General features: G+C 41.7%; 1 protein-coding gene across 1 annotated transcript in view; it reads left to right on the forward strand.

The window, feature by feature from the left end:
• The window catches only part of LOC147750636 (lysosomal alpha-glucosidase-like), an 817,641-nt gene that overhangs the window by 58,354 nt on the left and 745,466 nt on the right, over positions 1–13,821 (forward strand). The window contains exon 3 of the mRNA XM_086967236.1: positions 4,721–4,823. Coding sequence (XP_086823362.1) covers positions 4,721–4,823 — 103 coding nt within the window. The remainder of the gene's footprint in view (positions 1–4,720; positions 4,824–13,821) is intronic.

Below are 13,821 nucleotides of genomic sequence, written 5' to 3' on the forward strand. Positions count from 1 at the left end.
TAAGTTCGTACATGGAGACGGTGGGGTACACGTTAGGGAACATTTCTTGACCATAAAATTGATATTTCCTCACAATTAGAGGCCATCCAATCTGCCACGCTCTTCAAACAGTCATGACACCTTGCTTTCATATCCACTTGCGACCCTCGTTGTACTGATAACACAATTTGGGTATCGTCTGCGTAAGATGTAATTTGCAGACCGAAAGACCTTATCAAGTCCTCCAGCGGGCTGACATAAATATTAAAGAGCGTGGGGCTTAAAGAGGACCCCTGCGGTACGCCACAGGGAAGGGCAAAAGGTCTAGATATATTCACCCCCAGGTCAACTGTCTGACTTCTGTTGGTCAAAAAGGACTTAAGGAGACTCCAAACCGGGCCCTCAAGTCCTGCCTCCGCCAACCGATACTCCATGATGGACCGTGTCGAAAGCTGCCGACAGATCCAACAGAATCAGCACAGCAGCCCCTCCCTGATCTACCGCCGCTCTCACCTATTCCGTGGCCTTGATAAGGGACCTGCACGGAACCCAAATTGTGTTGAGTCTAGAGCATTGGTCTTCTGAAGGAACGAGCTGAGTTGTTGATTGATGGCCTTCTCTAAAATTTTAGCTGGAAAAAGAAGGCGGGATATGGGTCTATAATTGTTAGGGTCCTTAGCATCCAGACTGGGTTTCTTTAAAAGGAGAAGTATAGATGCAGATTTCCACTTCCTGGGGTATACACTCAAATCCATGATCTTATTCAGCATGGGAGTGAGAGTGGAAGCAATGACCTCAGGGCAGGTTTTAAGAACTGCGGGCGGACAAGGATCATTAGGCGACCTAGATCGAACCGTCCGCACTAGGTTTAAAACCTCTGAGTATTGTAAAGGGTTGAACCGCTCTAACCTATCCTGGTTAATCCCCATTCTTTTACCAGTACGGGCTACCGAAGCCCCCGCCTTACCTTTGATTTCGGAAAAGGAGGAAAAGATCCCTTCAACCTCATTCCTAAAAGATAAAGCTAAGGACTCACATAAAGTTGCACTGCTCTGCGTGCATGGCTTGGTTGGAGTGGTCAGTCTGATAATGGTCTTGAAGAGTTCTCTAGAAGAGGAGCTGGCCCTATCAATTTGCTCAGAAAAAAAGGCCTTTTTCGCCTCCACAATCAGTTGTTTATAAAAAATCTGACTTTCTTTATATTTTTCCATGTTTGAGGGGCAGTAATCCCTTCTGCAGATCCTCTCACGCCTTTTACACTCTGTTTTGTGTTTTTGCAAAAGGTCTGAAAACCAGGGTGCTGATGGCTGCGCTCTCCTGGGTGTGAAAGATTTTGTTGGTGCAAATTTATCGCAGGCATTCTCGATCCACCTTGTGTACAAATCCTCTGCAATGTTAACATTTGTTGGAAATTTAGGCGTACTGGACGTTAACAACTTCCCTATCTCCTCCCCCTTTATATTTTTACAGACCCCGACAGCAATTTTATTCCTTGATTCAGCCGAGGCTAAATTCCCAGACCCTATTCGGAGCAAAAAAAGAATGGCAGCATGATCGGACCATGAGAGAGGTCGAACTTCCCGCAAGTCCAAACCGGCATTGTTGGAAAAAATGCCATCTAGCGTGTGCCCAGCTGAGTGCGTAGGACCCATCACCCTTTGGTCTAGTCCTCCATCCCCCAAAAGGCCAGTCAGTCTATCAGTATCCGAGTCTAGGGCATTCTCTAGATGAAAGTTGAAGTCTCCCATGATCGTGAAGGTTTTCGCACATAGCTCCGCCTCCAGCAAGGTGCCCAATGAATCCAGAAACAGACCACTGGGCCCTGGGGGCCGATAAACCAGAATCCCTTTAAAGGTGTTATGGGGAGAAAGACGCATGCTGATGGACAGAGCTTCACATGAGTCAATAGATGCAGTGGCGAAAGAGGGCTCAAGACTGCAGTGGTAAATAACAGCCAGTCCTCCCCCCTGCCAGAGGGACGATCCAGCGTGTGGCATAAAAAGTTGGCAGGCAGGGCCTTCCCAATATCGGGGCCAGAGGTACAATCAGTCCAGGTCTCCATAATGAAGGCCGTCCCTATCTGATGATCTTCCAACAGTAAGCTGCACTCTAGACCATGTTTAACCAGTGACCTGGCATTTAGCAATACACAGTTTAAAGAGGGAGCGGGGGAGCAAACCTCCAGATGGTCCCTCACTTTCCTCTTAGTGAGGCCACAAGGTTTGGGACCCAAGCATCACCTGCGCAACCGTCGCATGCAACGATTTACCCGGGACAAGACCCTGGCATCCCTCTTCAATGGCAGCCTTGACGACAATATCAGATCTCTTCGTTCCAGCTTCACAGCTCATCAGAGGTGATGCATTGCCCCTGCTATGCCTCTCATCCTCAACACTGGACTTTGTATCATAAGCCCCGTCGACAGGATCCACAACATTGACACATCAGGAACTCCCACCGCAGCCTTGCCGCAATTCAGAACCGCCGTTCTGCCTCATTTGCAGGATTAAGGTACTTTGGTTCAGTGGACCTAAATGGGTCCCTGCGCTGGCCTGGGCTGCATCACGGTCGGTCTGAGCTTTTGACTTTGTCCCGGTCCGGCACAACCAAATATCCCAAATAGTGCGTTTTGCTTCTTGCCGCTATTTTTACCTAAAATCTTTTAAATTCCAGATCTCAAGTTCCACTTATTGTATTTTTGTCCTGTTGGTCTTGGTTCATTTATTAAGTTACTCTCTATCTTTCTAACCTGGTGTGGAATCTTTTTTGCGTGGTGTTTTCACTGTTTTACTGTTTGAAGTGTTGACCAAATCCTTTATGCATTGCCTCTAAGTTAATCTAGACTGCTCTGTGCCAATTTACCAGAGGTTGAGCACAGGTTAATTTAGGGTTTGCCTACTTCTTACCCTGACTAAGATTGTGGTTGCTGCTTGACTAGGGCTCAAAGCCCAGTCAACCTACGACCCAATTTCCAACAGTTTGCTTTAACCCAATTATAAAAAGCTACTCACTGTGATTCAATGAGGAGTATTGCCTCCTGGTTCATTGTGAATCCTTACATTTCTGTTGACAACTAAGTACTAAAGGATCCAGGGTCCAACCAGGACATGCTTGCTTACCATGGAATTGATTTGCTGGGAGAAGAAGAAAGCAAAACCAAAGGTAAAGGAGCCTTTGGCTGTGCTCCATTATGTAAGCTGGCACATATATGTTTCCACTTTAACAGATTATCTTAAGTAAACAAAGAGGTTTCTGCTTATCTGGGGACTATTGTTTAGAACTAAGTATGACTTTACCAAACCAGTTGTAAAGGTTTGGACTTTTTCTTCCATCAGCTACTTTTTAATCAAAGACAGTTGCTGCAAGTTAGTGAAGCTGTGTTTTTAAAAAGCATTATTTCCCCAAAAGGTATTATAAAAAAAAGACATTTCACGGGCATCGCTTCATTTCAAAACCAAAACTAAAATACAGTTCTGCCCTCATAGAATTGAGAATCACAACCCAATCTTTTTTGTGTTTAAGTTTTAATTTAATAATGAACAAATTCTCAAAAGTAACTTACACTTCTGAGTAACTTTACTACTTTCGGTACTCACAAACTTACTACAAAAGTTCAATTACATGTCTCCACCCCCTGAGTTTTGAAACTGGCCTACTTTTGTGTGGGTGGGTGACATCCCTCCAAAACTCCTCCTTGACCATCCCTAAAACCTTTTTACTCCTCCCTTCATCCCCTCATGTATCAAATGTGCCTCTTTTTTTAAGCCACTTCCGTATCCCTTCCACATTTACTACTAAAATATATACTTACATGTATGGAGACTCCACAGTCGAGAACTTCACACATCTGAGTAAAGTAATGTAGAGGCATACAACTCTGCACATAGTTTGTGAATTGCAATTGTTTGTATCTTTTGTAGTACTATAAAGGGTACTCCAATGTACAGTTTGTGAATCCAAGCCTAAATCTTGTGTTAATTACATTCCCTTTGCAGCACTCTGGTTCCATCTTACAAGTCTTTTTAATAGTAACTATTTTACTTCTGACCAGATACCGTAATGCCAGCTTTTAGTATGGGCCTATATGCTGTGCTGTTAGCAGTTCTAGACACAAATGCGTATTTGGCATTTCAACGATAAGTTTATGATACCTAGAAAAAAACAGAGCAAATCGCAGAACCTACATGCCAAGAAGCTTGAGCTTAGATCTAAGTTTCTGCAGTGAAGTAAACAACAATGTGGGACATTCTCTAGGATACACCCACTACTCTTGTACAGCCCGATTATAGTTAACCTCCGTGACAATGAACAAGAGGAAACCATTTTAATCTGGAAGTATCACCTTTTATGCTAAAATTAAAAACCCTTGAGGAAAAGAATTTGTATTTCATAGGCCGCCGGCGGGGGGCGTTTCTCTTTGCGTTCTCCTTTACACCAGCCTACGCTTCTCTAATAACAAGTAGCGGTACAGGTGGCTAGTATGGCGAATACGGATAACAAAAAAAAATGTATTTCTTAGGAAGAGAGAGATCGGGACACCTAAGGACATAATATGTTATCTTATTACGGAATTTATCCCTCAACAGATATAGTAAATGTTATCCAAAAAGGGAATGCCAGTGTTTGATTTACTCATTTGATTGTTTTCTTTCTTCAAAGCAATCCCCCCTGACATGAGACAGTAGCTTTCTATTGAGTCGTTTGTTGCATTTTTTGTCAATTAATCTTTTTCTATTTTTAGGGTTGTTCTGACAAAAGAGAACTCAAAAGCAGCATTTGGTAATGAGATCAGTCCAATCGCAATGGACGTGGAATTTCATACGAAGAAGAGACTCCGATTCAAGGTTAGTACCATAATATGGTAACTGTCTTTAGAAGAGTAGATTTACTGTTGTCTCTGGATATGGGTTTAAGTGCAAGTACTATCAGGTCACAAATAAATTTCCCTAAAAGGTTTGTGAATATCACTTTTTCATTCATAAAGTTTAGTAGAAAAGGACACTTGGATGTACTTTATTTGCCAAAGAATTCTTTATTAAAACAAAAAAAAATACTTTATACACTGCTTGTACTCTTACTGCTGCAAGAAAAATTGGATTGGGTGTTTTGTGGAGAGATTTTTAAAGAGACTGACAGGCTGTAAATTATCTGGTTCAAACTGAGATACTGTTATTTCTTAACCTGAATAGGCACTTAGTGGTGCTCAGAAATGATGGAAAACCATTGAACTCATGGACCTCTAAGAAATGGAACCATGTCGGTACAAGCAGTTGCACGGGTGCCAACACCAGAACTCATCTCGTACAACAACCCTGATTGTTCTTGGTCAGAAGCGCCGCCTGTTCAATCCAATTATTTGAGCATCAGATGCAAGTTCATAACTGACTGGGATACACTTCTAAATGTGATTAAACCCTCTGCCTGACGTTTTTTTAGAATACAAATGTGTCACTTTATGTAGGTAGATGGTGGCAGGTAAAGTGCAAAACAAAACCTTTGAAACATACGCATTCACTACGGAACACACACTTGCCAGAGTCTACATTTAAACAAAATGACTTGTAACCATTTTTTTCTGTGGCTCTGAAAAGTGATGGAGTGGATTCATTGAGTGGGAACTCTTATACAGCACACCCTAGGCCTAGAGAATATATCTCCGATGAGCTGAGCCGCCATGTGCCTGTACTACAGGGAGAGTATTTGAGAGGCCTCGACTTGGAATGAATGGCTTATGACAAAAGGTCTGAATCTTGAATGAGTAGTTTCTTAATGAAAATTGCAAGTGCGCCGATGTCAGTGTTTGGAAATCGTATTGGTAGAGTGACATCCTTTCACCACGCAGGGTGTCATATGAAAAGGCATATTATTGTCATATAATTCTGGTATCCATGTGGAAAATTGTTTTTCTTTGCGAATCCATAAGCCCTAGTTTACTCTGCATTTGTGGATTAAATAGACATTCTTGTTTACCAATAGCCACAGAAGCTTCTCTAAGCTGCAAAAACCCCATCTTTCTATGTAGCTCAGCAGTGGATCAAGCCATATATAGATTTCTGAAATAAGGGATAATTACTCCTAGATATTGGTAATTAGTCCTAGTAATAGAGGTATTGCTAAATGTATTTATATGAATATGTCAGAGGTTGACTCGTGCTCGCATGAATCTCATTTCTTGATGTAAAATATGATAAAGAATAGTTGTAGTTGCATTGGCCATCACAGGGGAAATGGAGAGTTATTTGTCTGATATGACTGGTTATGTCTTGTTCAAGAACTCGGATGTGCAATACCTTTAGAGCTTTTAACTCATTGGCCATTTGTGACAAGTATGATCACTTCGGGTTTGCAGTATCGCACACCAACCATCTTGTACACCTACAGGTTTCTGTTCTTGAGAGATAAGGAATTAGTATATCACACTATCACAAATACACAAAGAAGTTTAAAATATTCTTGAAGTCCTAGTCTTAGCACTGAAAACTGAACCAACTGTCTCTGACGAGGTCCAAAAGAGTTAGAACACAGGCTACATATGACTGTCATAACTGTCAGCACAAACACCTCTCCAAAACCAAAGTGTTAGATGAGAAGCGGCATGAAACATGGCGGCCTTTAAGCAGCCTTACAGTATCTTCAGAGGAGCTGCCATCTCCTTGAAGGAACGGAGATTTTTAATTTAACCTCTAAATTACTTACTACTACAACTATCTAAGAAAGGAAGTCCACAGTGACAAGGTCACTTATCAACAACAAAATAGACTTTAGCAGGTGACTGCTCATGTTCATCGTGAAAAATCGCCTGCATAGTTTACAACACATTTACAATCTAATCTACTTTAATTAAAGGACTGACACTCAGGGCGTTGTTTCCAAGGTAAGAAATTAATTGAGTTGACTCCTGGTTGAAGAACAGATCTATGTTACGAGTACTTGACTCATATACCAGTTAAACAAGCATTGGCATAGCCAATAGGTCTCGCCTTTGGGACATTATAAGTGTTTAGCCATGCAACAGTTGATGTTGCACTAAGGATATTGTGCTGCATAATTAAATACTTATAAGGTCCGAAAGCCGAGACCTATTGGCTATGCCAAAAGGTAGCGCGTGCAAGTTCTGTCAGCTATTCGGCGCAATTCAATCAATCTGAACAAGAATTGTTTTTAAAAAACATCGCACAAGGTACTGTCAGTTTTTAAGTGCAGTTCAAACACACTGAATTTTCAAGCAGAGCACGTAAAATACTATCATTTTTTTTAAATGCCACTTCTAAGTACACACAGGAATATTTTAAAAAAGGTTCAGTGATTTTAAAACTGATTCATCTGAGCGCGATCTTGATTTTGCCCCGTGTCCCTTCTACCATGAGCAGAGTGTCAGGTAATCTCTCTTACTTACTTAAGAAACCCATATTTACACAAATAAAAAATATATATATATATAATTTCAAAACCTAAATATATCCATAAACAGAAATGCCGACAGTGACAATCCTCGAAGGTCCAGCAGAACAGTGGATACATTGTAACATTCTTCCTGGCTCACTTCTCCCCTTGAGTTCTGTAAACAAAGTCAAGGTAAAAGAACTGAAACTCGGCTTTTTCCAGTGGAGGCGAGAACAGCGCTATCTCTAGATGCCCATGTTAGATGAATTGTAGCGCCTTCCTGTCTAAGCGCACCTTAAACTGAGTGGAGTAATTTTTACCTGTTGCACAACCCTATATGTAAATAAAGACCTAATGCCATTAGAGGTCATAAGTCTTACCATTTTCTGGGCCACGCCTCGACTTCTGAAAATAACAAGCATTGGTACCCAAGAAGGTTACTGTAGCAGACAGTAACCACGGACATTCAGAACCAGAGATAAGGCCTCAAAGTCAGGGACGTGAGAAGAGTTTGTCTCTGAAAGTTTGTGAAGCTCGGTTGAACTTTCGCAACTCCACAACGTAGCAAACATTTACTCTTCTCCATAGCAGCATGAAATTGTGACTTTTGCTATCATGTCGGTGTCTGGTGAAGTCCAAACAAAACTTCTTCTTTTTGGCTTATATAGTGGGGGCGACGTTAAAGCGATTAAATGTTGTGGAAAAACCGTGACGAAAAAATGCATTGCAATGCTGAAAGCACAAAACACAAGAGCTTCGAATTAAATACAACCTTTCGGTCCAGCAACATGGCTTGCCATTTCCCCGGCCGGTGCCGCCACCTAGTGGTTACTTCTGGTATTTAGCAGAATCCAGAGCCAGACAGAAGCTTCTCTTCCGTATAATCCTCAAACCTCAGTGGAAGATCATGGATTACAGAGTAATTTCAACAACCTTCACCTAATGAGCTACAACTATAAGAACGTTGAAAGAAGGCAATGGGCCTGCTTTGCACACAGTGGCAGCAGGGGATTTTTGTAAGTGGTGGGTGTAAAAGTTAGGTATGACTTCTATCGAGTAAGCGAGCGAGCTCCATGGACAAAACAAGCATTGGCCGCGCGGCCGTGAAAGTGATTCGGCTGTCAAAGTGAAAGTGATCGCGATAGCGGGCTGTAAGGGTGCCCGCGAGCGATGCACTTAATGAGCCATGACAAGAGAGGAAATCCAAATGGCACCTCTGCTCGTAACTGTGCGCGTAACCGCATGCTCTAGGCTACACAAAAAGTTGTGGTTGGCTTTTTAAAGCCCACTCACTAAATGTCTTGCCAGGTTAGTGCATGCGCTGGCTCAGGTGAGACCTAAAAATAATCTATGGGAAACTTCTTACCTGTGTGCACAATAAAATCAAAGCTTATATTCCCACTGGACATCTGGATCGTCGGAGGGAGGGCTTCTAGTATTTCCTGGATACACCATAGAGCAGTAACAAAAACATGTTTAAACTACTCTTCTTAGGAACATTTCAGTTTGAAAGGTAATTTCCGCTTTTCTCAATGGGGTTAAATCAGTTCCTCTTTCATTTGCTGCAATACGATTATCCCTACCTCCCCCATTCAGGCATAGAGACAGACCCGTAGTCAGAAGTATATTTTTAGTGAGGCATGGCACTCAACTATGACCAGACATTAAAGCTCTACAAAATAAGTGCATTCTTTCCCAAATACTTGTAGGGAAAAGGGTACAGTATGCATGGTTTTAAAGCACACAATGATTTTTGTTTTTTCTGTTATTGTTGTCCTTGGTGGTACTAGTAAATATCGACCCCCAGAATGAATATCTTGGTACCTGCATATCAAGGACAGACTATCAAAAGGTAGGTACAAATAGGGAAGTATAGGTTTACTGTCCCTAACTCTACATCTAGGTTCCTTGAAGATATATATATATACATATATATATATATATATATATATATATATATATATATATATATATATATATATATATATATATATATATATATATATATATATATATATATATATATATATATATATATGTATATAAATTTGCATCCATTTCATTTAGGAATCAACTGCAACAGGAGACGCAGAGAAAACAGTCACCATCTGTTCTTTTCAGCCAAACCGGTTTCGGGAATCCTATCCCTTTCTCAATGGCATCTGCTGGCAATGATGATGCAGCATGCACAGTATTTAAAGCGCCTGCCTCCAAGGGCGTGGTCACATGAAATGGCCTTCTGGATCTTGTAGTGCATGAACCAATTGTCTCGAGTGAGTTCATCATTGAAGCAGTGAATAACTGTGTGATTAACAACAAAAAAAACCCTGTGGGCTGGTGAAAATGGTGCGCTGGGTGTCCTATTGTCTGTAGTCAGCTGCTTCTGGACAACAATCTCCCGTATATTGATATCGCCATTGGGTGCCATCACGGGTCCGCAGCAAGCAGCAGGCTTTCTTCCGCGGCTGGGCTACAGCCGCAAACATACCATCGTAGAGTTTAGCCCTCAAAGGAAGAAGCCACAAGATCAGTAAAATTTGCATCCATTTCATTTAGGAATCAACTGCAACAGGAGACGCAGAGAAAACAGTCACCATCTGTTCTTTTCAGCCAAACCGGTTTTGGGAATCCTATCCCTTTCTCAATGGCATCTGCTGGCAATGATGATGCAGCATGCACAGAATTTAAAGCGCCTGCCTCCAAGAGCGTGGTCACATGAAATGGCCTTCTGGATCTTGTAGTGCATGAACCAATTGTCTCGAGTGAGTTCATCATTGAAGCAGTGAATAACTGTGTGATTAAAACCCCTGTGGGCTGGTGAAAATGTTGCGCTGGGTGTCCTATTGTCCGTAGTCAGCTGCTCCTGGACACCAATCTCCCGTATATTGATATCGCCATTGGGCGCCATCACCGGTCCGCAGAAAGCGGCAGGCTTTCTTCCGCAGCTGGGCTACAGCCGCAAACATACCATCGTAGAGTTTAGCCCTCGGAGGAAGAAACCACAAGATCAGTAAAATTTGCATCCATTTCATTTAGGAATCAACTGCAACAGGAGACTCAGAGAAAACAGTCAACATCTGTTCTTTTCAGCCAAACCGGTTTCGGGAATCCTATCCCTTTCTCAATGGCATCTGCTGGCAATGATGATGCAGCATGCACGGAATTTAAAGCGACTGCCTCCAAGGGCGTGGTCACATGAAATGGCCTTCTGGATCTTGTAGTGCATGAACCGATTGTCTTGAGTGAGTTCATCATTGTAGCAGTGAATAACTGTGTGATTAAAACCCCTGTGGGCTGGTGAAAATGTTGCGCTGGGTGTCCTATTGTCTGTAGTCAGCTGCTCCTGGACACCAATCTCCCGTATATTGATTTCGCCATTGGGCGCCATCACGGGTCTGCAGCAAGCGGCAGGCTTTCTTCCGCGGCTGGGCTACAGCCGCAAACATACCATCGTAGAGTTTAGCCCTCGAAGGAAGAAGCCACAAGATCGGTAAAATTTGCATCCATTTCATTTAGGAATCAACTGCAACAGGAGACGCAGAGAAAACAGCAACATTCTGTTCTTTTCAGCCAAACTGGTTTCGGGAATCCTATCCCTTTGATTATATATATGTATATATATATATATATATATATATATATATACATACATACATACATACATACATACATACATACATACATACATACATACATATATATATATATATATATATATATATATATATATGTATATATATATATATATATATATATATATATATATATATATATATATATATATATATTACCTACTGGCGGTCGCCAGTAGGTATATATCGTTAGGACCTAGTTTCCATAGGAAATCCGCAACATTCTATTTGGAATAACTTTGGCGTCGATTGACGAATTTTCGTGCAATTTTCCAAAATTTTGGCCAGCTTAGTTCTGCTCCTTCCCTGAACGTTTTGGGGGGATTCGTCAAGCAGGGGCTGAGAAAAAAGGGGGGTCCCAAAATGTGTTTTCCCCATGTTAATTTCCTTAGGACGTTTAGACATGGCTACAGCCCGAAAAGCTGAACGGAATTACACCAAACTTGGCAAAATTGTAGGGACTGGTACGCAGAAGTGCCTTATGTTTAAATGGTGTAAATCCCTCCAGTAGTTCCTGAGAAAATCAAAAGAAAAAACATATATATATCTGGGCGGAGCCTAACCACACATCTCATCGGGAGATCTGATTGGCTGTCAGCACTTCATCCAAGAAGTGTTGGCAGCCATCTTGGGACCAATATACATGATAGCACCTCAATAAAAAGCATTGCAGTTAATAGAAGGTTTTAGGACTTTAGTTACATTATAAATCATTTGTTGATGGTACCATATTCATTTTAGGAATTGTGGTGTGTTCTAAGGTGATTTTACCATGTGAAAAAGCCTTCAGCTGGGATATCATGACTCATGTTTGATAGGAAACTATTATCTCATGCTTGTCCTACAGTGGTTTGGAAGGGGATCTATAAGCTAAACTGAAAGCATATTTTCTGTAAATTCACATTATCTTTCTCAGTCATGTGAGAATGAAGTCTGACATTCCCAGTAAAACATGTACATCCAACAAGGACAGAGACTGTCAGTTGATTCCTTTTTGTTCTACTGCTGCCTCCTAGAGTGTTCTTTAGAACAACTAGAGCGCTAACAGTCCTAATTATTACGAAGGTATGGCACACCTGAAGCCATCTTGATTGGAATAAAGTGGTAACTGTTAAAACATTTAATTTAAAAAGGAACAACATGAGGGGGTATATTTTGCCATAGAAAGTATGATTAGTGCTGCAGAAAGAAAAATTAGGGCACATTTTGAGTGACTTCTCAAATCCTCTTCTATTTTATTAAGAAATTCTGACATGCGGTCTCCCAAGATGGCCACCAGAGACAAAAGAGCCCAAATGTAGCCCAAATATCACCCAGATGTAACCCAAGTGTAGCCCAATGACAGAATGTCCCAGAGTGTTCTAAAGAATAACTAGAACGCTAACAGTCTTACTTATGACAAAAGTATGGCACACCAGAAGCCATCTTGATTGGAATGAAGTGGTAAGTCTGAAAACATTTAATTTAAAAAGGAACAAAATGAGGGGGTTCATTTTGCCATAGAACGTATGATTAGTGCTGCAGAACGAAAAATTAGGGCACATTTTGAGTGATTTCTCAAATCCTCTTCTCTTTCATTAAAAAATTCTGACATGCAGTCTCCCAAGATGGCCACCAGAGACAAAAGAGCCCAAATGTAGCCCAAATATCACCCAGATGTAGCCCAAGTGTAGCCCAATGACAGAATGTCCCAGAGTGTTCTAAAGAACAACTAGAGCGCTAGCAGTCTTACTTATGACAAACGTATGGCACACCAGAAGCCATCTTGATTGGAATGAAGTGGTAAGTCTGAAAACATTTAATTTAAAAAAGAACAAAATGAGGGGGTTCATTTTGCCATAGAAAGTATGATTAGTGCTTCAGAAAGAAAAATTATGGCACATTTTGAGTGACTTCTCAAATCCTCTTCTATTTCATTAAAAAAATTCTGAAATGCCGACTGAAACATGCACTTTGAATACCAGCAGCAGACTTACCTGGTGAGCAGTAGCTTTACTACAGTGATCTAATGAGCAACTAGAGTGCTAACATTCAGAATTTATGGCAAATGTGTTACATATCTGTAGTGTCGTGCATGCAATAACGACAGACACTTACTTGAGAGTTATGGAGCTTTATTGGCACACTCCTTACTCGTCCCTGTCCCTACTCTAACTGCCCCTTTCCTGCTCATGCTCCTCCTCTTCCTCCACCCCATGACTCCACCCACGCCCAACTAGTAGAATGCTCAAAACATAACATCTCCCCCTTTGTTAACAAAAGAACAAACTGACTATATTAGAGTTCTTCAATCAGTCTCTGAGGCCTGTGAATGTTCCTTCTAGGTCGCAGATTCATGCCACCATCATCCAATTCAGCTTCAGTCCTCTGATCAGGTCTCTGGGCTGTGCCCGTTTGATTGGGTTCTTGTGTTTCCAGTGGATCTCCATCCTGTTCAAGCGCCTCTTTCATGCCAGGCGTGCACTTTTGAAAATGAGACACATTCCTGGTGATCCTTCTATTTTCGGACGCCGCCGTGACCATGGTGCCCTTTTGTTGGGTGACAACCAAGGGTTCGTCTTTGAACGTGCAATCTGTTTTTCGGGATTGTTCTTGTTTGACTACCACACAGTCCCCTGTCTGTAATGAAGGAGACTTGGCTCTCCTTCGAGTGTCTGCATACAATTTCATTTTTTTTTACTGGTTTGATCAGCCAGGGCCACTTCTTGGTGGACATGTGTCGGAGACACTGGTAGCAGAGCACCTTCCCACGTCGGAATCCTTGTTCTGATGGGTCGCCCCAGCATAAGAGTGGCCTGGGATTTTCCTGTGGTGGCATGTGTGTAGT

Source organism: Lissotriton vulgaris, chromosome 1_1 (assembly GCF_964263255.1).
Source record: "Lissotriton vulgaris chromosome 1_1, aLisVul1.2, whole genome shotgun sequence".
Taxonomy (NCBI): domain Eukaryota; kingdom Metazoa; phylum Chordata; class Amphibia; order Caudata; family Salamandridae; genus Lissotriton; species Lissotriton vulgaris.